We start from the raw sequence: 27,759 nt of genomic DNA, 5'->3' as shown, positions 1-27,759 counted from the left end.
TTTACTCCACTCTTTGGACAAGCCTGTTTTCTCCTGACACTGTCAAAGAGCTGAATAAAGGCTTTTACTGAGCACAGAGATTGGAATCTCAATGTGAATCCGCTTGCTTTACCCAACACCATAAAAAAAAGCAAAACAAAACAGAAGACACCTTCGCAAGGGTTTGATAAACCTGCAGGAGAGATCCTTGCAGATTTCCTCTCATCAGAGTTTTACTACAACAGAATGATTCAGGCCCTTGTTAGTAAGTGCAAGTTGTTAATAGTCACACACAATTGTATTTGTACACAAGCTTGTATTTGCATTTGCCATTTCCCACGTCCCACTGGTGCACACACAGTACACGTACGGCAGCACCCGCCTGCCTGTGCTAGAGCTCCAAGCAGCACTTGGCTGTAGAGAGCAAGACCTGCTCCAGGTGGTACTGCGCCTACCATAAAGGAAAAGTTTTGTCTTTGCTTTTAGTTTAGGAGCCAAAAATCTACCTTACATAAGTATTTTCATCAAAGTTGTCCCAGAGTTGGGTATGTTTTCCCTTCTGATTTAGTGTTTTTGCTTTAGAGCATGAAAAATATTCTTACGATGGCCAGATAATTTACTCATAAATAATTGCATTCAGATCTGCTATATTCAGTTGCTTCTCCCCTAAAAATCATGCATATCAACAGAACTGAACTGTTGCCCACTGGATGAGACACTGGATGGGGAAACCTGAATTCAGCAACTGTTTTTTCCATGGACCTGCTGGATGCCCTTGGGCAAGGCTGTACCTTTGTTCCCACCTTTGTACGTCCTGACTAACCAAGTTACAAACTTTCCTGGTGCCTCATAACTAGATGGTTGTACAGTGCCTGCAACAACAGGATCCCTCCAGGTCTGCTGTAAGACACTAATAACGGGATGATGTTTTGATTTGGAATAAAGGAGATCAAACATCAGTCCGAACTTTTTTAGGAAATTATTTTTTCCCCATTCTAGTTGTGTTTGTTTTCTTTCAATCCCTGATAATCTGACAATGAGGAAAAACCACAAAGCAAGCAATCTCACAGGTCACCAGCACATGAGAGAAGAGGCAGCATGGCACTACATCAGCTGCAGTTTGCTTGGGGATCACGCCAAGAAGTCAGACAGATTTCCTAGACGTTTATGAAGGAGTGCTGCAATACCACTGATGCAAGTTATACTTACTTTTCTGTGAAAACTGTTTTAATACAAAATAAATTACCCGTGGTCAGCCACAGACAGGTATAACATTCCCTTACTACATTAACCACTGAAGTGTCTCCTGATTTCAGAATTGTAAACTGTGACATCACTGCTGGGGATTATTTCTCCAAGAAAGGTATCACACGTCTGCATTAGTGCTGTCAAAGCCTGACATATTCTGCAAATGTGTACAATGCTTGTTCATCACAAACTGGCTCTCCCTGCCTACCTATGAAAGGAGACCGAAGTAGTACAGCACAACCTGTTGGTTTGCATGGCATTCACAGGTTGCCCCTCCTTGCTTGGAGACTGAAGAGCAGAGGGTCAGCCTTTCTTCCTTCTATAGCTACCTCCAGTTACACAGAAAGCAGGGATTCCCACCGTACCCAACGCCTAAAGCTGTCAGCACTCTTACGTCCTCATATTTACACAGTATCTTTCAGGAAAAAAAGGAGACATGATACAACTTGTCATAAAATTCCAAAACAAAGAAAAAAATACATTTGGGTTAAAATAGATTTGCAATTATTAAAACGTTAAGAAACATAGTTAATCAACATATTTGTATACCATGTTGGAAAGCATGTCGCTGGATGGAGATTCAGGTAGCCAGAAATTAGAACCTGATCAGGATACCGCAACTGACAGTTTTACTCAAATTACCAATTCAAAGCTACGCATTACGGCATTCCTCCTCATATTATTTTGCCTTTTGTTGAACCCAGAATGTTACACTTATTTATATTCCTATTCCATACAAGTAAGAGTTAGTAAATGAAAAAGCTTTTTAGAGATCTTTCCTAACTGTAACTATGCACATGTTTAGATTGTTAGGCAGTTTTCAATAGGATGATTTTGATTCCCTCAACAGCATTTCCATAAAAGAATAAGTTTTACCCTTGATTTTCCAATACAAGAAGCAATGTGACAATCTTTTAGCTGTGTTTTTACTGCTGGTAAGAGAACTCTGTATGGGAGAAAATAAACTATCCTATACTATGAAGTACTCACTAAGAATTCTTGATCTGTTTGTAATGAAAAAATAGTCTGCAGGAAGTGCTGGAAAGGTGTCTGGAGCAAAGAAAGAAATGATGAATGAGGTATCCTAATGTAGCTAAACCTGTACGCACCATGACATGAGCGATGCTCATGAGTTAGCAATGAGTAGCTCCCAACCTTTATCCAAATATTTTTTTAAATAAGCAAAACAACTATTTGTTGAAAATAATATAAAAATACCATGACTTTGTTTTAACGAACAGTTTTTTTCAGTTTTAATTTTTCTCTTGTTTTTTATTAATTCTTTAGGGTTTATGTTTTTAAGTTTGTGCTTATCTAAAACCATCAGAGGGAGATATTTGCTCCAAAAAATGACTTGAAAATTACGATTCTCATGTAAAACTTCAACCAAAGGTTGGTGTTTTAAGGAAAACAACTAACATGAGAGGTGGTGAAGCCTTCTGAGGTAGCAACCGTATTGCCAAACAATTCAAGAAAGTACAAGAAAATTTTTGTCACAAGAATATGCGACTACTGTCTCAAAGTATCAAACTAAAAACTTTGATTTGGGCTCTGTCAGCAGAATAAGCATTTATTTGCCTACACTCACACTGCTGTGTAAGAGAGAAAAAATGAGTTGTGTACTACGTGACCAATTCTCATCTCAGCAAATACGATTTCTGCTTCTTTTACGGCAGTAGTTTACTTTTCTTCCATGACACTATATAAAAAGAGTTCTTAAACAACAGTGGGTTATTTTAACAAGATCTTGTCTACTTCACTTGGGTTAGTATTTTCCGTCTTTTCACTGGGACTGTTCTGTGGGTCACACAGGATATGGCTTTGAGTGTGGGTGGCAAGTTAAGTCTTTTTCCTTCATGTCACTCGATCTTATTTAAGTACTAAAATCCTACTTATCCATTTTGCTAAGCTTACTAGCAGCATGTACCAGTCTTCATACTCAAAAGGAAAAAAGCCAACATTTAAAATACTTAGTCAGATAAAATTACACACAGACATTTCTGGAAGTGCAAGTACCTTGATTTGAAACCTGATGTGGCAATTAAAAATAAATTGATTAACAAATGTGGAAAATATTTTTGGGGAAAAACCCCACATTTAAACACATGTTACTAAGGAAATTTAAAGGAGCCGGAAGCTGCAAAATCCCTCAAGACAGTACTCCGAAATACAGAGACAGCACATCAAAGCATGACTGAAATATTTAGCCATGCAGGTGCAAGAGACAACACCCACTTCTGTCATACTGTTAATTTTTTAACTATTTACCATTACCATGAGTCAGATTTTATCAAAAACAATTTCTGCTTCACTCCTCCCTTTTCATGATTCATAATTTACATTTTCCATCATATTCTATTTCGGAAAACAGCAATCTTTGACTTCCAAAGATGTTGATTATTTCAGCAACACAGTAGAAACATCTGTTCCTGAATGAAGCAGATAAATAAAGCTAATACCTCTGTTCTAAAGCAACAGTCTTAAATACCCTATTATATAATTACAGGGTAAATTAGCTGGTCATTTAAACAGCAGAAGTGCTGCAATCATGGTTCTGGCATTCAACAGAGATCCAGTTTGAGCAGAGACAACGCCTGAGCTAGATATTTCAGACAATTTCAATATAGAAACAGGAACCTTTTACCTAAGCTAATAAATACCTTGCACATGCAGGTTTACCACCCAAGATGACTCAGTCAACAGGCAATTCTGACAAGACTTAACACTAAGCCTCCAAAGGTACACATCTATTTGAACTATGACTACCTGCTGAAAGATACATTCATTTACAGAGAACACATTGCTCTGTACCCTGGTAGTATTCATATGACACTTATATTTTCTGTAGTCTATGCTTACATTAAACCACCTCCTGCTGCCCCAGGACAGGGTAGGTACAAACACTGGTTTTATGCAGAGATAGCGCCCTGGGATCCTCTTTTCAGTCCTTGCCAATATGCTTAACATGAACTGACAATATTTATCTATCCCTAGCCTGCCTTCTATGCCTGGGAGGCTGTTTTTATCTAAAGACAATTCACTGGAGTCTCCTGGAAATGTTCCACATCCAACATTAATACAAATACAAAGTTTTGTCGATACCATCATGGTATTCCTTTGCCTGTGGAGGACTATCTGTGTCTGAGCAACCCCTGTGAGTAGATCAAGTAGGCCAAACTGCAGTGCCTGCCACTTTTTTGACCTGTTATCAAAGCTGTCGGAAAAAAACAGAGCAGTTAATTAGCAATCAGGCCCCATCACTACAGGCAATTGGCAATTTCTTCTCCAGCTCTTCATTTCAAATTCTATTTGCCTTGTTTCCATGAGCAGCTGCTTCTGCAATAACAATGGATATTACAAATGCTGACTCAAGAGCTTATTTTCTTTTGTTGCTTTTCTTTTTGTGTGACACACCTCCTCTGTCCCTGGTGCAAATACCACTCTATTGCTGCATCATCCTTAAATCTGTTGATTCTAATGACTAACAAAGCTAGCATAATTTGCAAATAAAATCTGTGCTTTATGTCAATAACCAGCTAGTTACTAATATGTACAACTGTATCTACAATTACAAAACACAAAAGTAATGCTTCTCTTACTGGATTTTAACTCAAAACAGCTATAGATTTTAACGCGAAAACACCCCACAAACCCCACAGTTAACATGTAGCATTTCTGTACCAGTTTATCTGGGTTTCTTTAAGCCAACGTGGTGGGAAGGGGGTAGTTTTCATGCACTGCTAGTCTCTTTTAAACTCTCACCAGACCAATTTTATCCCATCTCAGCAAGAAAAAAATTGCATTATAAGGTATAAGACATGCAAGAGGAACATTAAAATAAGAATATCCATCAGATGTTCCCTTCAGTAAGCAGAGAAGAGAAAATGCGGCTGTATTTTAACTGAGAAAATGCTAATTAAACATTGGTGAAAAGACATATAACAAAAATTTGAGCAATGGGATTAACTGTCATTGATATACAGAACATTAGCTTTATATAAATACACACAGAGAGTGCACAGAGGTTTCTGATCTCTTTTGAAGATAAAGCTGCCCAAGTTTTTTGTTTGTTCCGTTTTTTTGGTTTGTTCCTCGCCCCCCCCCAGCTTACACTGAAAGACCATTTTACTACTTACGCCAAGATTAATCTGGACCCCCAAATACAAAGATGATTAGGGGCCAACTAAATCAATCCTTTAGCAATATGAAAGGACAAATGATTTTAGGTGTTTTGCTGATGGTCTGTAATGAAACAGCAGGGGACAAACTTTTTTTTTACCTTACTGGAGAGTACCTATTGATCATACTGTTTTTAATGACAAAATGAACCATCAATAGGGTTCAGTGACTTTATAATTTTTGTATTATTATTGTTTACACTGGTATAGGATATGGAAGGATGGCTTCTCTTTCCCATATCAGTGAAAAAGCTGCAGGAGACATTAATAGGAGAGAAACACATTTCATGTTATCCAAAGAGAAATAAGTCTTTATTGCAGAATACAGTCATAGAATACCAGGTTGGCAGGGACCTCAAGGATCACCTAATCCCACCTTTCTTGGCAAAAGCACAGCCCACACAAGATGGCCCAGCACCCTGTTCAGCCAAATCTTCAAAGTGCCTAATGCTGGGGAATCCACCACTTCCCTAGGAAAATTAATTCCATGGCTGATGGTTCTCATCATGAACAATTTTCCCGGTGTCCAACTGGAATCTCCCCACAAGTAACTTGTACCCCTTAGCCCTTGTCTTTTCCATGTGACTCTTTGTGAAAAGGGAGTCTCCACCTTCTTTGTAGCCACACTTTAAATACTAAAATATGGTGATAAAGTCACCTCTGAGCCGCCTTTTGTCAAGGCTGAACAAACCCAGTTGTCTCAGCCTCCCCTCAAACAGCAGGCTTCCCAGACCTGTGATCACATTTGTGGCCCTTCTCTGGACCCTCTCCAGCCTGTCCTCATCTTTTTTGTAGAGCACGGACCAAAACTGAATACAGTATTCCAGGTGCAGCGAGTCCTCTAAACATAGGAAGCATCAAGTACACCTGTAGAATGATGAGCACTGGGTCTTACACAGAAAGGAGATTCAAAAATAGATACATTCCTAATGCAGCAAAGAGGATGCTTGTAAACCTTTAAAACAGGAGAGCACCATAAGGTCAAAGTAATTAGCTATACAAATACATACACCTGTATATATAAAAAAAGATACTGCAACTGCTGAAGCACATTGCCAATTTTTTGAAGAAAAGTCAGGGTGTAATTATGGTATCTGGTACAGTTATTAAAGAACTTTCACTTCAAACTACTCTGTTAAGTATCATACAGTCAGCCTGAAGCTTTACTATCTGAAAGAGGCAGAGAGTATGTTTCTCAGCCTCAGGTTATAAATGTGGCTGGATATATCTATGACCATCAAAATTATTTAATTACTAGAAGTTAGAGGATAACAATGAAGAAATGTTATGCTTCAACGTATAAACTGATAATGCATGGATTTTTCCTCAGTCTTCTATGTACAGCATTACACAGTGAACCAGGAATTTTTTTATTTTTTGTTTTTTGTTTTTGGTTGGGTTTGGGTTTTTTTTTTTTTGGGGGGGGGGGGGGGGGGGGGGGAATTGGCCGTGGTGGTTGTGTTTTTTTTCTTTTAAACTTCTTCCAAAACTGTATGCACTGATCTTTGCTAAAGGAAGACTATGAAATCAGCCAGTGTGATAAATTTTGTGCCCATGAAATACGCATCTCATGTACGGAGGACCAGAAGATTTACATTGAAGTTAATTGTTCACTCTCTATGGGAACTTATTCAAGTTAGTACAGTAACTCTGGTGAATAATAAAATCAACATTTCCCACTATGCCTTTAAGATAAAAATGAGCGACTCAAGAATAAACAGTAAAAAAAAAGCTGAGATACCTAACTGTTAGACTGGTAGCGGGCCTGATCTGACTTCATTTGCTATGATACAAGTACAGACTAATTTCATGAGGCTGAAGTCAGAATGAAAAGCAATTCCATTATAAGGCAGATACATGCTTACTTTAGAAAGATACCTTTACAAGCAAACAAAATGCCTCCAGCTTCCTTTGGCTTCCCAGCACACAGAACAGCCATGCAAATTCATCAACAGTATCAGTTTCACAGTTTCCTTCACATGCATCATTCAAGAGCATTTCAGACTGCTGGTGCTTTGTACTGTTGCATTCAGCACTCCAAATAAAAAACATCAATGGAAACCTTACCTATGCCAGAAGGACCACTTCCAGGAAAGTAATTTTGAAAAAAATGCTACTGTGTGCAGAGTTCATGGACGTACCTTTCTTGAAACATTCTGTTAACCTAACCTGTTTACAGTTTAGCTACACCAACACTTCAGGTTGAATTTGCCCAACCTGGTTATCTCAGACCATGTGTGACATGATCTGGTTTGGTTAATTACTTATTTTTCTAGGAGTTCTACAGGTTTCACCTGCCTCCAGCACAGGGCTGCTTGTGTTTTATCCCATTCTACAACAGGAGCATGAAATCTGTGTACCCCATATCCACACGCAAAGCAACGCCTGTTTATACAGCATTAACCCATATGTTTCCTGAATTATTAGACTCATAAAACTCCTGCTTGAATTTGTTGTGTTAAGGATTATTTGAGACTGTACACTTCCATTTCATTTGCACTATGCATGCTATAGTCTAGAATAGCAGGTAGTATGCAAGAATTTGCCTCTGTAATTGTTCCTTGCAGCTGCTAAGACAAGGCACAGCACTTTCCCCTCCGGTTCCAAAGACGAAGGGGAAAGCTGGTAAGTGAACTCCAGTCTTCCAAGTCCCACAACAGATTACAGGCCACTACTCCTAATCTCATTTGCTTGAATACCTCAAGCCCTGGTATTACTGAGCACATCATCCACAGTATATCTGAAACAGTGACATTCTCTGTGAAATGGGGATGCTGAGGCAATACAAGTCAAGACCACTACGCCCTGCAGAACTGTGTGCATGAGTTAATGCCTTCTAACTGTATTTTCTGATGTTTATAGATACAGTCATTCATAACACACTAGTAGTTGTTAGATCATTTTTGCAGGTAACACAGCAAGGAAGTTAAATGTGTGTATTTCTGCAATATGGTGTGTCCTGGACTCCCTACCTGTTACCAAACCATTTCCAGATGAAAAAAAATATGCACAAAGCTGCTTCCATGCAACAAGGAGCTTTTCTTTAGGACTTGAGAATATCAGGCAAATCAGTATTGTAAATACAGAAACAAGATTTCTCTCATAGATCACTTGGTAAGAGAACACTTACTTTTGTTTATCAGAATACAAAATCAGATCGTCTGCAAAAAACAGTGTACTAAATCTGAAGCAAAGTCATCCCACTTTTGAGATGGGTTTTATGTTTTACTTGACAAAAACTTCAAGAGTAAGTATTCCAAACTATCTGCATATTTTATATAATTTAAATATAATATATTAGCTTTCCAGTAAATTAGGGAGTATAGAATCAAATATACAATATCAAATACTAAAGAGTTGTGCCATAATAAGCAATAAATTAAGGGACACAAAAATAAAGTTTCCATACAGAACTCTAATCCAAAGTAAAGGTTGGATACGGTGAATGTGGTAAAGTGGCACTTGCTCTTGGTTCTATTGGGCACAACCTTTGCCTTGGTGAAAGTTCAATAACAGCACGCATACATTATCCAAGCTATGCTGAGAAGTGCAGACACATAAGGAAAATGAAAGCACAGTAAGAATTTAAAATACACTCAAACCATAAATCTTAATTACCTTTTATGCCATCTCAACATCTTTCATGATTGATTTCACATACTTGAAATATTTGTTTCATTCCTCAACATAATACATATCTAATCAGGAAGAAGTATACAAAAAGCATAAACATGTTCATGTTTGTCAAACATACCAACTACCCGCTAATAAGAGGCTATCTCCACTGAAAAGTGTTTTCATAACTCTTTGCAAATAAAAGCAGCTTATGTTCTTATGGAAATGAAACAGAATAAACAAGAACAGATTTGCTACAATCTGCAGTAGAAAAGGATGGTCCTATTATGCCCTTTAAAGAGGTCTGAGCCTGCCTACTACTTGGCAAGCAAAGCGCTTGCAGACAGAGCTCAAGGTACACAAGTTTAAATGCCTGGATGATTTCAGAAACTAGGAAGTCTACCAACCTATAGCAATTCAGCTCTGAAACACACTAATCAAGCCTTACAGTTGGTTTAAAGGAGATTAGTTACTTTAGCCTTCAGGTAGAGAACATCGTCCAGAGGCTCACAATGCACATTATCAGATATTATCACAGCAAAGGTACCAGAGCTATCAAGGACAAGTTTTTTCAGTTTTATTCCTGTAATTTCAACTGCAGTCAGCTGAATTTGTGGATTTTCAACATCTCTAATAATCATGCATAAATACACTAGTCACAGCTCAAGAAACAAATAACTCAAGTACAATGCAACTGCAATGATATTCCTTCCAAGAGAGATAGAAGCAGCTCCTGTTTAGCGCTGCTATAGGAATGCCAAGTGTTAGTGTGAACAGAAAGGTTTCTCAAGATCTCAGTTCCATAGCTCAGGAACTATGAAGCACAGGGAAAGTCATAGACACACTCACTAACATGTTGATTTTACAATAAGAAACTTTTGCCTCCAGCAATAAAATCTGCATGCTGTTAAAGGTACATGAGGACAGGAAAGAATAGACAAAAACAGTGGCAGGAAAACCAGAACTAGGCAATTCGCTTGGGAAACACGAGATCACGCAGAAGACCTTCCCTTTCTTGAGCAAACCCTAGAACGCACGTCTCCTCTAGCCTGTTAAAAAACATATTTGTAGAAACCACTAGGATTGCAATACACGTGATCTTTGTGGATGTGGCGCTAACCTTCCTAATATAAATCATTTTAGTGTTGCTTTGGTTTCCACCATTACCATCCAGAGTCTAGAATATTTTTTACCTTTTGCTGATACAGTTAAAACCAGTGCTCACAAGAAAAATTCACAAGTCCCGGTATAAAAATCATGAAACTTGCAGCCCATTTCCGAGAGCTGTGTGGCTTACACTCGAGACACCCATATTTACCTCCATGCTTCACATGCATAACATAGTCACAATCAGGTCTGCAGAAGCAGAAAATTAAAGTCATATGTACTTGCAATAAAAAAATGTATTCACGTTAAGCACTAATGTTAGCTCAGGAACATTGCCGAGCCTATCCGCTATAACTCAAAATAATAATGGTAACAGAAGTAAAGCAACTCTGTCATCTCATCTTTTTATCCAAGAATCTAAGTTGGGGTTTTGAATATAAATTAAACGTTTACAGGTACTGTTTTGAAAGCAAAAATCTAGCTTTTCCATTTTACATGTGGCAATATCTGTATTCCAGTAATCCATGATTGCAGAGCTACATTCAAATTAATTAGCAAGGTATTAAAGTTAGGATGGTGCTCAGGACAGATTAAGGTGACTTGGTGGAAGAGATTTATTTACAAGCATAAAGACCACAGTATTCACACTGGTCCAGGAAGCATTTGACTGAGCCTTGAACAGAAACCAGATTTGTCTTTCAACAAGTTCAGTCAACTTCCTATACTGCTTCATTTTATATGAGCTCTTCTTATCTCCTCTTACCAGCAATGTAATTTGCCCTCTGGACAGATCATTTGATACTCTCCTCAAATCAAATTTACTATACTGAAGCCTATGTCCCATGCTGACTAGTCATTTGGCTTCCCTGTACACAAATGTGCTAGACCCTCCTTCCTGGAGAGCTCCCTCAAGCCCCTGTCAAGCACCTCTTCTGTTCTTCCTACTCGACAGGGCTGCCCTTGTCCCCACATCCACCACCATGACCCATATGAATGTCTTTGCTTGCTTATCAGTTCTGCACGTGTCCGCTCGGTGACCAGGCAAATACTCTGTGTCTGAAAGGCCAGAGTTGCTGAGGATCGTGCTATCCAATTAGCATTGGAAGGTCACACCTTGGATGGTGCCACCAAAAGCAAGTAAAAAATACAGGTTGAATCAACACCACAGCCACCATAGCACAGGATGCCAAACCCAGAAATTGCAGCAAGATGAATGCCTACTAAGGTCAAAGCATCATAGTAGTTTTACCATGCAAATGCATGGTAGATGGAAAGTCTATCATTAATATACAGAAAATATGAGAAACTAGGAAATAGTTTGTCATAAATGCCATTTGATTACCAGCCACTGCTCTAAAGAATAGAATATTAAGTCCAAACCCTGTTTCTCTTTGACATTTCATTAAAGCAAACCACACTAAAATATAAATGGAAAGGCTACACTAATAAAAGCAAGCTCATTCAGGCACTCCATCGCCAACTCATTCTTTTGTGCCTAGGCTGACATTACATATCAAGTTTACAACAGCAAAAGGGAGTGAGTTTAAAGACACACCAGCAAATGATACTTAATCTCTTTCTCTCTCTGTCCAGGTTTATGCACGTACAGCTTTTGTTAGCATGCAACTACAGTGACAAACAAAACTGCATTATTTTTGCAGGAAATTACCATATAAATATTATCTGTTATATATCTTAATCAGGAAACAAATCCTGAAATTCTTCTTAAAATATTTGCATCAACAAGAATTTTGTCTGTACCAGCAAAAATCATGCTCAGAGCTCGTGATGTGTTGACAGGACCCTCATTTGTCAGAGGGGCTTTATGAGTATCCCAGTACTATACAAGTAAGTTTAATCTTGGAGGTTATGCTTTAATTATTCTTTTACTTCCTTATTAAACTATAGCACTGCTGGTTAATTACTAAACAGAAAAGCTAACCAGAAGCAATAGTTATAACCCCAACTCTTCAAAACATAATCACGTCACACGCTAACTAAAAAAAAAAAGTCAAAGGGTTTTAAAATTACTCATATGGAATGACATCTGCCTTCCGTTTCCAGATACTTCACATTATTCTCAAATTAACTTCTCAAGATTTTCTCTAATTGGAAGGACTAGAAACTTGTTTTAAAATTAAACAGATGCTCACATAATTTCTCAACTCCACAAACTGTGACTTTTGAAAGCATCTTCAATTTTCATGGAAAGCTCAGTGAAATTATAAGACCTGATGATACTGTGGAAGTCACCATCTTCTGGTCTGCCTCTAAACTACAATTTAAATAATACATTTCTAAAAGTGACAGCACTATTGAACTCAAGTAGTTGCAATGTTATCTTCACCTCAGTATTTATAGTAAGGAAACAAAAAAGTAACCAGAAACATCAAAATACAACAAAGAGCACAGCTTTTCACCATCCACCCACTTCTAGCACAGCAATTATTACCAGTTTCACAGCCAAAATCCTGCTGCTGCTATTGGCAAATCACCATTTCACATAACAAACTTCATAGTTTTTCAGTTTGATGGATATTGCACTGCATCTCCTACCATCAAAGCATACTCACCTTCAACTGTTCAATCTGTTACATCACTGATACTTCTACAGTATCTTTTGCAAGACTACCAGGTTTTTTCCCAAACCTATTTCTTCCAGATTTGGTGCCACTTATGAGGTAGGACATACTGTACTCAGTGTTCTTTGCTAAGGAACTTATCCTTCTATGGCACTCAACTTCAGAAAGGTATCTTTTTCTTAACCCAACTGGAATATTATGAACAATTTTTTCTCATGTCCAAGTGTGAAAATAACATTTAGTTAGCCTGTAACTTAAATAACAAAGCTATGCGACCGAACAGCCCAAGAAGCAGGAGAGGAGGAAGATCTTAAAACAGGCACAGCTGTAACACTCCAGAAAACTACTCCTTTTTTTCTTTCCCTGTGCCTCCTCACTGGTAGTCTGAAGTAGGAAACTTCAGCTTGCTACAAATACTGGAACTCCAGCAGAGCGCCACAGGCTAACTCTTACTAATGAACTTAGTTTTAAGGTCACCCCAGAAGTTAATCCTGTGAAGATCATCAAGAGTAATGGTAGAAAAGCACATTCATTCTCCTCCCCTCAGCAATTCAGTTTACACCCACATATTCTTCATATTCTAGCTAAATGCAATTACTAGATGGTACCAAATAGATGTATGTTGCCAGAGTATTTTTCTGTTTTCCTTAGTTATCAGAAGACAGTGTGGCCTTTTGTCACCTGTTAATTCCTCGTTCAACTCTACATGGTTCAAAAGATTATTAGAAGATTAGACTGATCAGCTAGTATACTACAAGCAAGCCAGGATTTTCTGTCATGGAAAATTCATCAGTTATTTTTGGTTTCCTATTTTCATTGGTCAAACTAGAGGGAAAAGGAGGGTCTTCTACAGTGCGGCAACAGCAACTGGCAGCATTTCAAAACCATCCAGTCTCTGCAGAGTCCACAGATGCATAAATGCCACCCATTTGCCAGCTCACAGCCTTAAGGAGCTATGTTTGCTGAAGTACTGAGGATAAAAGCAGCATGTTAGTAAAACTGAGCAACTACAACTAAATAGAGTGTTACTCTTCTAAACTAGAAGACTATCTGGGGCACAAATGAAGTTCATTTGGTGGTACTGCAGCTCTTAATTAGACCAGAAAAACACAGCTACAGTTGTTGCCAACTGTCACTTCTAATCATATTTGGAAGAGGGAAAAGAGAGAAGTCTCTGAGCAAATTTTTTGTAACTAAATTATTAAAAAACTTAGCCTTATGATTCATATAATTAAGAGATAGCTTTCATTTAAGAATATGAAGTTGTTCCTGATGCTTAGGTGAAAAATTTACCATCTTTCTTACAAACATCAGAAATCAAAATTAGAAATGAAATTTATAAAAATCTTGGGTTTAGACAAATTGATTTTTTTTTAATAGTTTGAGCTGACATGAGCAGACATCCCTAAGCATTTAAATTTTAAGTTCTAATCATGAAAAAAATAAATCATGACTTAAAAAAAAAAAGAGTAAATATAAAACATAGCTAGGCACTTCTACTAAAACAATAAATATCTAACATTTTATTCATGTGCTGCAAAACAATGCATAAAGGTGTGCATGATTTTATTAACTAGGAATTTTGTTTCCTTTTTTCAAGTATCATGAAAACATTCCTCTTAAGAGGACTGTTACTAGCCTAGCACTATTTTGTAAACCTAAAACTGACAGTTTAAAAAAAAATACTTGTTGCTTTACAATTAATGACCTGAAGTCCCATAAAGTGAGAAGGATATGCTTATACAGTTATCTACAGCCTAGTAACTATAGCACAGAATACTCACTACACAGGAAAACCTGTAAGCTGGTCATGCAGATGACGTTCGTAAGGAGTCTGTCTGCTTAGTTAAACATGAATTCTGAGTATTCTACATTTAATATGTATTTACATTTGCTTTGTGTTACTAATTTTAAAATGTCCCACACTAACGTGACAATTGTTTGCTCTCAAAGCCTGCAGTAAATGCTACAGTCTTTCCAAAATTGCCAGATAACTGTCCAAAGGCTTTCCGTACTGTGATACAAACAGTATAAGAAATACTAATATTTCACTTCGAAAGTAAGTCATAACACTTATTAGGACTTTGAAAGTAGATTTCTAAATGTTCAGGAAATGAAATATGTAGCTGGAAACTGCCTCTGATGATAAAATGACTATGACCAAGTCTCAGATGAATCAGCTCTTTTACAAGGGCAAAACATGTCTCCCAAGATCTTACAAGATATGTGTTTTACTTCACTTAGTATTTTAACTAAATAAGCAGACATTTTGGATTTTAAGTTAGCTACAAGTCCGCACTAAGAGGCTCATCCTCCTCCCACTGACCTTCACAAAAACCAACAGCTGTCACTTTATGCAACTCTCTAAAAGTAACACTCTTGAGTGTTAAACAAGTATCTACATTTAAATCCCTATTTTAAAATTTCTAAACATGGCACAGAAATATTTATTGTGCTATTACTATAATGAGCAAGCCAACACTATGCTTACCTTCCATATTTCCATTCAAATATGAGAGAGAAACTTTCCCACTGTTGTTACTGGTCTATTTCCCTCTGGTTGAGGAGTCCAGCTGAAAGCAGTACAACTGAAGTGACAGCATAACAAAGCACTTCTTTGGTAGCGCAGAGTCTATAGTAGAATCTAATTACTCATCCAACATAGGCTTATTTGGTTGAGCAGGACAGATATGGATTAATCCTATTGAGATCAAATGCCTCAATCTTAATTTACTTAGTAAAAAGCAGACTGAATAAACTATATGACAAAAGAGTTTGTCCTATAGATTAACAACCACAAAAAACATTTCAGGAGGAAAAGCATGCATTAGTTTTGGAATGCAACAGAAATATATGATTTTATTACCATAGATAATTTAATAATTTCTACTTCACCCAAGGCAGTCAGTCTATCAGAACTTTATTAAAAAAAGCCCAGCATGGCTGACCCAGTAGCCATCTTTCACCACAGCAGGAGGGCTGCCATTTTAGGGTGCAAGCCAACTTATGAAAGCAAACCTAACACAGAGCACCACAAGTAGGGATTTGCTCTGGCATGAGAAACATTCATGTTGCTGTCAAGCTTCTCTTGGGAGCAGCTTTGGTAGGACATGACCAAACCACTTTGCCCTTGCCAAAGAAGCCAACCAGGAGGTTGGAGTTTCAGGCAGAATGGATGGTCTCAAAGATTTTGGAAATTTTGGGGAGTGTGATTTTAATTGCACGTATTTTTTAAATTTTCTTTTAAAAAAAAAATAAAATAAAGAGTACATTCCCTTTCAATACCATCTTTATGCAAAAGCTCACTTACCCTGACACACAGAGCATTACCAAAGTGCAAGAGGCAAATGAAATTTTGCCAAGCTTAATTTCATTAGAATGACTAAAAAAAAAAAAAAAGCTGGAGTAATTCCCATATACACAGTGGAAACCTCCACTTTGCAATGGCATATCCACATGTACATTTTAGTTAATGCTGACAAAGTTATATTTTACTTTATTCAAAACACTACAGAGCTCCCACAATACATGGAAAATATACATGCTCTGTACGTTTAGCAATACATATCTGGAGACATAAAGTAAAATCAGAATAATGAAATCCCTTTGGAAAGATCAAAGACATAAATATAAATGATTAAGATGAACAAGATCGAAGCTTTTGGAAGAATTTGTCCAAGAGGCCTTGAACTACTGAAGTAGTTATCTGTGGACAGAACTCAAGTACATGGTAACTCTTTTAGGATCAATGGAACTATCTATAAGATTTGAATTTATGTGCTATAACATTTTGCTGATGTGGGATGTGAAAAATATTCTGCCCCATACAATTAAGTGGCTGATACAGGTGATGACAAATAAAGCAGAATATATATTTATATTCAGTTATGAATTGTTTTCTCACCTAATACAGCGTGTTACCTAAGGTGGGAGGGGAGGGAAAAAATATTTACAATCAGAGTCAAGTTCTGACGACAGCTATATGGCTGTCAAAATCCATATTGGTTTCAATTCATTATCTCCTGACTCTAAAAATCAAGCTCGGAAGGACTAGAAACATCACAGAAGTAAAACACTAAGCTCAACAGAAAAGTATTTCATACTACTTCATACTGACCTACCTTTACGATATGAAAGAACAGAATCCAGTTTCCCTTGGTCATAAGGGGATAAACTAGCACAAAGAGAAATGGTAGGACATGTGGAAACAAAATGGAAGAAAAGGAGACATGGAGCTAAAAGAGGATCTTAATAAATTTGCAAGAGAAAAACATTCCAAACTATAAAAATTTTGGAAAAGAAAAACCTATCACAGAACAGCTGGTTTGAAAAGAAACAAGCAGAGCAAGCTCCTGAAGCTCACACTGTGCCAAATCCTTTAAATGAGCATTCAAATAAATATAATGTTGCTGATAACATACAGTCTAGTATTTCAGCTTTTCTACATGTCAATGTTTTTAATCAGTCCATTCTACCAATGATTATTAACAAGATGAAAGGATGAATACACTAAGCGAATTAAAGTGGATAATACTGGATCCAGCTTCTTTTTTCCCTTTTGCTAGCGCCTATTATTATTAAGGAAACATCTGCAAAAGTGCCCTGAAAGTGGGTTGATAATCTTTGCCCACTAGAAGAATGCATATAGAAGCACACAAACTGCTTTATGCATAATTTATTTCTAAGGCTTAGCAATACCAGTCTCACTAATGAACTATTGTGATGTACTTTATTCTCCTTGGACACCAGTATGTTATAGCATCAACAAAATACACAGCTCCACACAGAAAAAAAAACAACCTAGAATTTCATCAAGTAATTTACATTTAGACATACCAAAACAAATAATTACGTATATAACAAGGTCATGATTGACATTTATTTCCTGCATGGACCAGCTGAATCAAAGCGGAAATCATGTAATAAGTAATTTTATTACAAACATAATACACTGTAGAATAGAGAAGTCACCCTTACTGTTTCATTTCAGCCTTTTTTAAAGGTGTAGCAGCAGCGATGCTTAAAAACCTCTTAATCAAGTCAGATTACATGTCCGTAACATAGAACGGGTTCTATCAGTAACCTGGAACTCCTGATCCATATTGATGTGACTCATGCCAGCCACTGTTGTCGCTGTTAATATCCCATTGCGTATCACAACACGACTACTAGTCAACCGTTTGCTCAGTGAATGTCAAGGCTGAAATAAGCTAGTGAGACAACATCTTACACAGAAGATCCTGAAACCTAGGTTTTAGACTGAAAAGCATTTGTAGTTGCTTAGCTCAGTACCTTCTCCCAGAGGTACATTTACAACTTGTTGTTTCCTTACTGTGTGGCTCAGTACAGCCTAACCTTCTCCAGTAATAATTGTTTGCTAGGATCAGATCCTTCTACTTCCCAGTACTCCTGTTCTACATTTATTTAATCCATTTACATCAAACTACTGATTCTTGGAGTTTTTATGGCAACAGTCACCATGGTGATGTATTTCACACATCAAGTGAATGTTATGAAAATATTTAAGTACTGCAATAAGAAGGGTGGCAACTAAACGTTACACAGACTTCAGATGAAATGTTAAGCATAAGGGTGCAATCTTCTTAGTCTGGGTATTTCCACATTACATGCTGTTCAAGTGATGTCTGTTCCATTGACACAATCCTCACACAGTAGTGAATGCCCCAAGTACTGGCAAAATGCTCACCAAGGAACACAGGCTCCTCAAAAGGTAACAAATGCTGTTCCAATATATGCAGGTTTAATTTATTTGACTTCTAAAAAGAGAGGTTAAGAGGACAAAAAAACATGAATCCCCTTTCTCCCTCCTCCACTGCGTTGATTTCTACAGTAAGCTATGCAATGGGGAGAGCTGACATATAGCAGAACTTTTATCAATATTCCCATGCGTAAACTCTGTCCTAGACTTAACAAGTATGGAATACAGAACCAGATGGAAAACTATTTCTCCTCACATTAAGTCTTTCAGAAAAGAACAATTTTCCACTATGAAAACTGTAGCTAGTACATTATTCAGATACTCAAGAAATATTTTAATAAAAAAAGAACCTATGTAATTTTAGCAGCCAGAATTTTCAAGTGTAGTTCAAATGAAATTTTAATTAAGACACTGTGCAATTTTCTCCTAGCAGACTAGTAGAGTTTATTAAGGGATGGAGGGATATTTAAGCATCACTTGCTACAAATGGTTGGGTTTTTTTAAAAAAAGTAATTCCCAGAACCAATTAAACCATGGAAAAAGATCTCCCATGAAATTAAGACAGTTACATTCTTTAGTTCTGTTTTTTGTTGTTTTGTTTGTTTTTGAGGTTTTTTTAATCAGGTTTAAAATACCGCAAATTTTGCCTTCAGGAACTAGATTCCAGGCACCTAAACTCTCACCCCAAAATTATCAACTCAAGAAGTCTTGATGTTACAATATTGATCCTGGTAGTAATTACATTTCTGCAAGTTTCCTCCACAGCTACGAGCCTCAACAATAATACTTTTATGGAAATACTGGAAAACAAGAAACAAGTAATCAGAAGATATATATATATAAAAGCAACTATTTTTAATAGCAGTAGTTGGAGATAAGCAAAACATAGTCATTGCAGCTATATAAATAATAAGACCAGGTTCCAAAAGAATGTACGATCTAACATGCTATCCCTCCAAATAACTCAAATGTTTGATTTTACATCATCAATGGCCTTAAGTATATAAGCAGGTTCATTCACATAAAAAAAAACATGGACACATGCTTGCAGGACTAAGACCTGTCTTAGAAATTGTAGAAATAAAAGACGTAAGAGGAGCAGATCTTAATATTACATATTTTCTTTCCTCATTTTTTCCCCTCTTTTACCTGTTATTTTTTGTTTACTAGTTGGATTTACATATCCTGTTTTTAAACACTTCTTGTCTGTTGTCCTTGCCACTGTTTACTGCTTCAATTTGTAACCTTTTTTTTAAAACATCAAACCAATATTCAGGGTGAGATATAATTTTAATTTGTGCCCATTCACACCAGCCAAGCTGAAAGCAACACAAGCACAGAAACACAGAGGATGCTGGAATATGCATTTTTATGGTGTGCAGGAACAATGGAATGCGTTCAAAGGTCAGGCAACTATGCTGACAACTGCTTTCATGACTATATACAGAAATTATAGTCTTCAAGTAATCATGCCAGATCATCAGATGTTATGACAGCAACCATGCAAACTATCAGCCACAAGCACACCTTGATATTACACGAAACTACTTGGTACAGTTCAGAGAACCTTCATGCACCATCATGGCTGCATTTCCTCTGATCACAATATCAGCTTGTACAACATTCTTGTCTTCACAGTTCATGAGGCATCATCACACACATGCATTTAAACGTCTTAGTTTAACCACCTGTATCCACCTGCAAGAGACAGCTGAGATTTAACTGCAACTGCACTAACCACATGGGGGAACATCCACATACATCCAGAGAGTGGATGAGCCCCAAGAACAGTAATTCTACCTCAGAATTAAACAGAGGGAATAAAAGTAGAAACAGCATGCTCTTGTGCTCTGGGACCTACTGATCCAAGGCAAAGTCACCGAGTGTCTTAAAATAAGTACACGGAATGCAGAGGTGTGTGGTAAAGAATGAAAGCCAAAAAACACAGAGGTCTCAGTGTCGAAGAGTCATGCAACAACACAGCAAGAGGACAGCCCAGGCATGGGTGGAGAATATAGTAACATCAGCTTCAGCAGAAATCTTGGTTGCGCCACATACACTGGATGTGATACTCAGCTCTACCTCTCTGCATGAATTCCCCCCCCACCCCAGACCCCCAAATCCTGCAAGCTGTGAGCTCTGCTCACCTAAGTAATCTGAATGCTGTACTGGAACAGAAAATACAGAACATCCGAAGGCACACTATTTTCATAAATAATTAGTCACTCTCTCCAGCTGATGATAATATACCTGCTCCTCCTCCTGAGGGTCAAGAGACATAAAAGTATAAAATAACAGGATAAGGAAGAAGCAAGGAGATGAGCTACTTAATGTGTGTTTAAGAAAAGCAAGGAACAAAGTCAGGTGTTTGAGCTGGTGGTTTTTTTGGACTGTTTGGGGCGTGCTAGGTTTTGTGAATGCCCTTAAAAATGTTCTTATGGGGAGCATCTAGAAGAATTCTTACACCCTCACAGGACAATGAAGTTGTTACAGGCAGTCTTATACTGAGTCTTACAAGACCATGGGTAGCAGGAAGCACTCGATGATATGGCCAGAAGGCAGTAGATGGGGCTTTGCAACCAGAGAGGAAAATAAGCCTCCTAACTTGACTCTAAGTGAAGAATGGGGAGCAGGAGATGGCTCTTTAGTGAATTGCTAATGAATACTTATTACAAAAAAGCCTAAATTGCATACTTGGTAAATGCTTAAAGAAACTGCACCACAAATTTATATAGCATTCTACCTATGACAAATGAAAGCACTTCTACAATGCCTATACCAATATGATCTCACTGTTTACTCAAGACTACCAGACAAAAGCCTTTTTTTTTCCCCCTAAGCACTTTGTGTGCCCCACTTATGCTTCACCAGCACCAAAAAAAAAATAAAAAAATCACCCAACGAGTCAATGAATTTATGGTATTTCCTAAAATCCCAACGAGTAACTTGCTATCTATCTTACCAGGGATAACACAGAAATCTTAACATCTGAGTAGCAAGCAGTACAATTTAAACCTTTCTTAGCGCGATCTTTTTCTCAGGCTTGGAAGTTTACACCCAGAACGTTGTTTTCACTTTTTTTTTTAATACAATTTGTGTAGAAAATTTTGTGTTCAAAATAACACTATAGCACCAATAACAAAACCCAGACAATACTTGGTCTTCTTGGACCTTTAAAGTTCTAGTTAACAAAACACAAAAGCTACATGGTTTCTGCTTTCCCTCTAGGAATGAGGCTTGAAATACAGTATTTTATGAAATCAGCTAGTAGAGAACATTGCACGATGTGGGGAAAAACAAAGATAAAACCCAGATATGCTTTGTAAAGTTTCTTGTAGTTGCTAACATGGGAAAGACCTGGAATACCTCTGAAGTGTCAGCACAATTTTCAACATACGCATTAAAACAAACACGTATTTCACAGGAATAAATAACCCTCTACAAATAAAAAATAAGTAACAGGTTTCCCAAAAGGATCCATCTGAAATGGGTCAGTAACTGAAATACAGACACACACCTGCTCCGTGGGCAGTTTTGCACCCAAAAGACAGCCCTGGCACAGTGGAAACGGGGAACAGAATCAGAGGAGAACGGGAATCCTCCAAGAGGGTTTTCTTTCAGCCCAGGAACAACGCTAAGACGAAGTTCACAAACAAATGCAGAACGAGCTATTACTCCCGGGCAGAAAAGCAAAGCTCAGGCTTCAATTTCCCGCCGCACGCTCTCCCCGCTCTCCCCATCCGCACACAAACCCCGCATCCCACCGCTCCCCACCCGGAGGGCCCCTGTCCCACCCCTCCCCACCCGCAGGACCCACCGGCCGCCCGCGCAGGCCGGGCCCCCGCCGCGGGTCACAGCGCCGCTCGCCGGTACGGCCAGGCCCACCGCCGCACAGCGCCAGCGGCTGCGGGGCCCCCGTGCACCGTAGGGCACCCGGGCCGCCCTTTCGGGCCGTCCCCAACGCTTTCCATACTGCATGCATTTAAACGCGCTCGCTCCGTCAGAGGAAGGCGAAAAGAAATCAGTATCCGCTAAATGCATAAAACCAACCCGCAACAATAACCGAAATACTAAGAACACTCCTCACCGCTACCTACAGGGAAGAGCGCCGAACCGGTGGGCGCCGTCCCGCCAGCTACGCGACCCGAGCTCGCCCCGCCCCGGGCCCAGCAGAGGGGCTCCACCGGGAGCTGCCTGCCTACCTGCCCGCCGCCGCCCGCAGTGCCGCGCCGTTCGCCGGGGCCCGCCGCCACCTGCTGCCGGCAGGGCGGGGCGAGCGGAGGGGCGGCGGCCAATGGCGGGGCGGCCGAGCCGCGGGCGCGCGGGCTCCTGTCACACCTGGCAGAGGCGGAGGGCGCCAAGCTCGGGGCTGCGCTTGGGCGCCCTGCGGGGAAGGGGGCGCCCTGCGGGGAAGGGGGCGCCCCACCGGGAGTTTCTCAGCCAGCACCGAGGTTTTTCCTTTGTCGCCCCTCAGGCCGCGGTCGCTCCCCCCTCGCTGTAAGCCGTCCTCGCAACTGCGGCGCCTCCCTCCCGCGCAATGCGCTGCGAGTCCCTTGGAGTTGCAGCCCGTGCTCCGCCGAGGATCCCGTCGTGGCCGGGCTCCGTCTGGCGCTCCCGGCAGCCCCGCAGCGCCTGTGCTGGGAAACAGGGTGCGCTCGGCCCCTGCTCGGTTACCTGTCTGTGCACTGCACGGCGGCGGACAGCCCTGCTGGGGCAGCGAAGTCCCCGTACGAAACCATTGGACGGCGAGCGCTGAGCGGCCGTGACCGCTCTCTTGTCTGGCGACGAAGCGGTTAAACTCCAGCAGCGGCAGCGAGGGAGCGCAGCGCCCGGTCGCCGAGGGAGGAGTTTTGGGTCCTGCCGGACGCCGTCACGCCGCTCCCGCCTCAGCTGCGCGCGGCCCGTTTCAAAGCGGGAGCCATGGCCGAGCAGGGCCTGGAGATGGCCTCCATGATCCCGGCGCTGCGGGAGCTGGCCAGGTAGGACGGACTCAGCTGTTGCCTTGTCAGACGGGGGGGCGGGGGGGGAAATCGCGCCCGGTCTTGGTATTAGCGTGTGGCGTGGGGAGGTAGAAAAGTAGGTTCGTTCCCCAGCGCTGTGCGCGGTCTCCCGGGGTTGGGCCTGCGCCCTCCCCTCATCCCGGTCGCGGCCCCCCGACATCTGTCCAGGATGCTCCCACCCGGGGGGCTTCGTCCTTCCCTCCTTCTGTCCCTCCCTCCTTCCCTCCCTCCCTCATTCCCTCCTGGGTGGTGCAGGTAGAGCCTGTGTGTAGGCCTGTATAGTGCCCAGCGTCCTGGGAATTTGTGTTTCTGATGTGGTTTCACTCATAATTAAACGACCTTGATAATATTTGGCTCTAAGGTTTTAATGGCAGCGTCAAGACTGCGGCTTTGTTTTGTGACAGGCAGCTAGCTGTTATGGAAGTAACAACTGTATGTTGTTTGACCTGATGGGAGCTAGCTATCACCTTAGCCACCTAAGCAGTTCCTCTTGACACTTCTTACCCAGGGTATTGATAGCGAGTAGTTGAATAATCTTGATTAATTCCAAAAGTGAAACCGGTTCATAATTTTATTTTTTTCCTGCACCAACGCTGGTTTATTGCTTGGTAGTAGCATGTGGCTAAATCCCTTAGTCTGCCAGATGTGGATTTAATATAGATCAAACATAATTGTATAACCAAATGAAATGATGTTGCACAGAACTGTATTTCTGAAGAGTAAGGAGAAAGAGGCACAGGCAATACACTGGTCCCTAAAACACGAAATCAAGTTGTATTTATTTTTGAAGACTTCTGGAAGAAAAAAAAAATCAGTGTTTAACACTCTGTTGTTGAGATAACTTCAAATAATTATTTTATAATTTAAAATGGATAATATCAAAATAATGTACTTTTTATTTTAGTGCTACTCCAGCAGAATACAATACGGTTGTACAGAAACCAAGACAAATACTCTGCCAGTTCATTGACAGAATTCTTACAGATGTAAATGTTGGTAAGTATTATATCCCTAGCTTTTAAAATTATCTACTTTATGCTTTAAGCAATTCCTGCCATAAAAAGTGCTAAAACTTATTTCAATAGAGATTTAGTAGTTGAATACAATACCATTTATAACTTAGTTTTTAATAACTTCTGTGGTGAAGTGTTTTCTATCATGATAGGAAGTTAAATCGACAAAAAAAAGGGTGGAAATGCGGTGCATGGTTGAATTGATCAATTTAAATACCATACCCATGTTACTCTTAATTCTCTTATAGTGCTGAAATGGAGTCTATAAAAATAAAAACAAAAAGCTGATCTGCTTTAAATACTGCCTTTGCACATGTGTTGTATTTTATCATAACCATGTAACTTTTCTGGTTAATTACCATCTGAATCCAAGAGAGTTTCCTTCTTGTGCTAACTAACTGTTGGAATGTGGATGAATCTTATGTGATTTAGATACCTGTTTCAGTGGAGTGATAGAGTAGCACTAAATATGTTTAGTATTTTTCTCAACTTTCTGATTCAGTAAGCTGAACTTACCATTTAAAAACTTCTGTTTCTTGGAGATTTAGAACAATTCTTAGAAGTTTTTTTCTACGGAGTTCATAAACCTAGGTAAAATTGTGTGACTAAAAAATTAAAATGTCAACTATTTGCTATTCTTCACTCATCAAACAGTTGGATATAATACTAATTAAACATTAACGCGTGTAGTGCTAATATTATTCAAGTTGAGTACTTAGTAGTTTTCTTCATACAGTTTGGCATTACACAGAGGGTTTATGGTATGCACAAAATCATCCTAATGGATTAATAAAGCGCACTCAATTGATAATTATACAGGTTTAATACCATATCATAGTATTTTATGTAAAAAAAATTCTTCTTTCTCTTTAGGTGCGAGCAAAGTTTGTGAAGTTTATTTATGGCAATGCTAATTCAGAAATGTGTCTCCTTTTTTTTTCAAGTTGCTTTGGAACTGATTAAGAAGTCAGATTCGCAGCCAAGTTCTGTAATGTTGCTTGATTTTATTCAACATATCATGAAATCTTCCCCACTTATGTTTGTAAATGTGGATGGAAATCAGGAGGAAACTGAATGCAGTTGCATTGGTGAGTTTGTTGAAGCTTGATTTTTGTTCAGGTTTTACATTTTCTGACAATGGAATCATGCAAAAGAACAAAAATGGGAAAAAGGCAGATTCTTAAATTCAGCATTTATTTATGAATATTATGATAGGCTTTTAATACAGTGAATTGATTTGTACTTGTGATAACTGAAATTTATGAGGAAAGAGTTTGACTTTATTCATCACCATTACTTAGTGATATTGTCCAGTTCACACTGATGAGATATCCTGTATGCATACTCATCGCCTGAGGGTTTTTTTGGCAGAGGCAAATGACTGGAACTATGCTATGTAAAATGTTTGTCTTCCACCTCACCCTGCCCCGTGTGCATCCCCCCCTCTCCCCTTTTCCTCTTTTTTAATAAGAATAGCTGAAGAAAAGTCTCAGTGAAGGCTCTGTTTACTGAGCCTACATGCAGTATCTCAAGGAGTCCTCTTTTGTTTTACTAATGAGCAACCTGTGCTCAAGGAGGTGCTCATTAACAGGAGGTTTTGGTGGTTTTTTTTATCTTAATAGTTTTGTGTTTGCTCTTTCTTTTTTATTGTCCTAGAATTCAGTAACTGGATCATAACAAGGCTTCTCCGAATTGCTGCAACTCCGAACTGCAACACATTGCACAAAAACATTTGTGATGTCATTTGCTCTTTACTTTTTCTGTTCAAGATTAAGAGTTGTTCCATTTTTGAAGTACTAACAAAAGACTTGCTACAGCTTTTCCAAGACTTAATCTTCTTGCATGAAAGAGATGTACAAAACCATCCCTGGGGAGATGGACTGGTCTGGCCAGTGACTGTAAAGAGATTTTCAAGCAGTGTGAGTGACGATGTGGGATATTTAAGATTGGTACCACTACAGCTGATGGGCATGCCCAATGTAGAATGTTTGGAAGTTATATTAATGTCTATTCTGACAGATATTGTTGCAGATGTGTTTTTTGTAAGACAAGATACTATTCTGTGGGGAATAGGCTGCTCGCTGTTAGAGTATGGCAGTCCAAAAGTTAAAACTTTGTCAGTGAAGTTTTTAGTAAAATTAATTCATTTAGGAGGACCACCAGAACAGCTGGCCAGTGTTTTCTTCACAGTCTTCTTTGGAATTCTACAGTCAGCAGTTGAAATGAATACTGATGAATTGGAACTCTTTGGAGAACCACTCTTACTGTTGGTGAGGACATTATTGCCTTTTGAAGCTGATTCTTACAAAAATTTTGAACCTGTCTACTTGAATATGCTACTAGAAAAGCTCTGTGCATTGTTTGAAGACGATGTGTTTAGGTGTCTTCAGTGTGAAAAACTGAAAGCTGCTTTTTGCCATATACTGCAATATTTTCTGGAGTTTGTTCCAGTTGGCTATGAATCTGCCTTACAAGTAAGAAGAGTCTATGTCAGTACCATATGTGGAATTTTTGTGAATGTGCTTGGAACTCAGGAAGAACAAGAGGTAGGTTAATTTTAAAAACTCTATTTGTTACGTGCATAGATCCATGTATAAAAATCTACCTCTGTGCAAGGAAGAAAATCTAGGAAATACCATTTTTAGTTGCATAATTAGATTGATACTCCTGGTTTCTCAACTGTTTCACATATTTGTACAGGTCTGAATTCTTTTCATTAGTTGGTTGTAGCTGGACCCTATGGTTTTTTAGATGTATTGAACTATTGAGAAGCGTAAGGGTCTGTCTGTAATCATAGTATAAAGTGGGGGTAAGGCACAGAGTACACTCATTCAAGGTCAACTTTACAAGTAATTTCACTTCATCTGAGCTGCTCTTTCTAACCATATTCATTTTGTTGTATTTGTTCAGTACAGGCACACAGAAATTTTGAAATAAAATGGAATCATAGAATAGTTTTGGCTGGAAGGGTCCTTTAAAGGTCATTGATCCACCCCACCTGCAATGAACAGGGACAACTTCAATTAGATCAGGTTGCTCAGAGTCCCATCCAACCTGACCTTGAATGTTTCCAGAGATGGGGTATCTGCCACCTCTCTGGGCAACCTGTTCCAGTGTGTCACCACCCTCATCGTAAAAAAAAAAAAAAAAAAAAAAAAAAAAAAAAAAAAAATTCTTCCTCATGTCCAATCTAAATCTACTTTTTCATTTAAAAGTACAATGAGGTGTTGATATGCTGAGTATTGCCCTTTACCCTATACAGCCATGTGCATATCATATTTATTGTCTCTTAAACTTAGCGTGTCTGTTTTGATGGCT

The 27,759-nt window shown here is 39.1% G+C and overlaps 2 protein-coding genes across 8 annotated transcripts in view; one reads left to right on the top strand and one right to left on the bottom strand.

Moving 5' to 3' along the window:
• The window catches only part of PLS1 (plastin 1), a 48,285-nt gene extending 25,078 nt beyond the window's left edge, over positions 1-23,207 (bottom strand). For 2 of the 6 annotated variants that reach the window (XM_027787184.2, XM_027787188.2), the window contains exons 1-2: positions 15,201-15,345; positions 2,218-2,277 (exon numbers count right to left, since the gene is read on the bottom strand). The gene's annotated coding sequence lies outside the window, so the exon portion shown is untranslated. Of the gene's footprint in view, positions 1-2,217; positions 2,278-15,200; positions 15,346-21,945; positions 22,080-22,525; positions 22,548-23,102 lie in introns of those variants that run through there. The other 4 variants (XM_027787186.2, XM_055817103.1, XM_027787187.2 and 1 more) reach the window with 4 other exon arrangements.
• A 53-nt stretch (positions 23,208-23,260) lies between these two features.
• ATR (ATR serine/threonine kinase) overlaps positions 23,261-27,759 on the top strand; it is a 42,730-nt gene continuing 38,231 nt past the window's right edge. For both annotated transcript variants that reach the window (XM_055817102.1, XM_027787182.2), the window contains exons 1-4: positions 23,261-23,407; positions 24,333-24,424; positions 25,386-25,529; positions 26,098-26,987. In XM_055817102.1, the coding sequence (XP_055673077.1) occupies positions 23,349-23,407; positions 24,333-24,424; positions 25,386-25,529; positions 26,098-26,987 (1,185 nt within the window). In that variant the 5' untranslated portion in view covers positions 23,261-23,348. The remainder of the gene's footprint in view (positions 23,408-24,332; positions 24,425-25,385; positions 25,530-26,097; positions 26,988-27,759) is intronic.

This window comes from Falco peregrinus, chromosome 12 (assembly GCF_023634155.1).
Source record: "Falco peregrinus isolate bFalPer1 chromosome 12, bFalPer1.pri, whole genome shotgun sequence".
Taxonomy (NCBI): Eukaryota; Metazoa; Chordata; class Aves; order Falconiformes; family Falconidae; genus Falco; species Falco peregrinus.
Note: the sequence above shows the minus strand (reverse complement) of the source record. Positions and strands in the feature narration are given on the sequence as shown.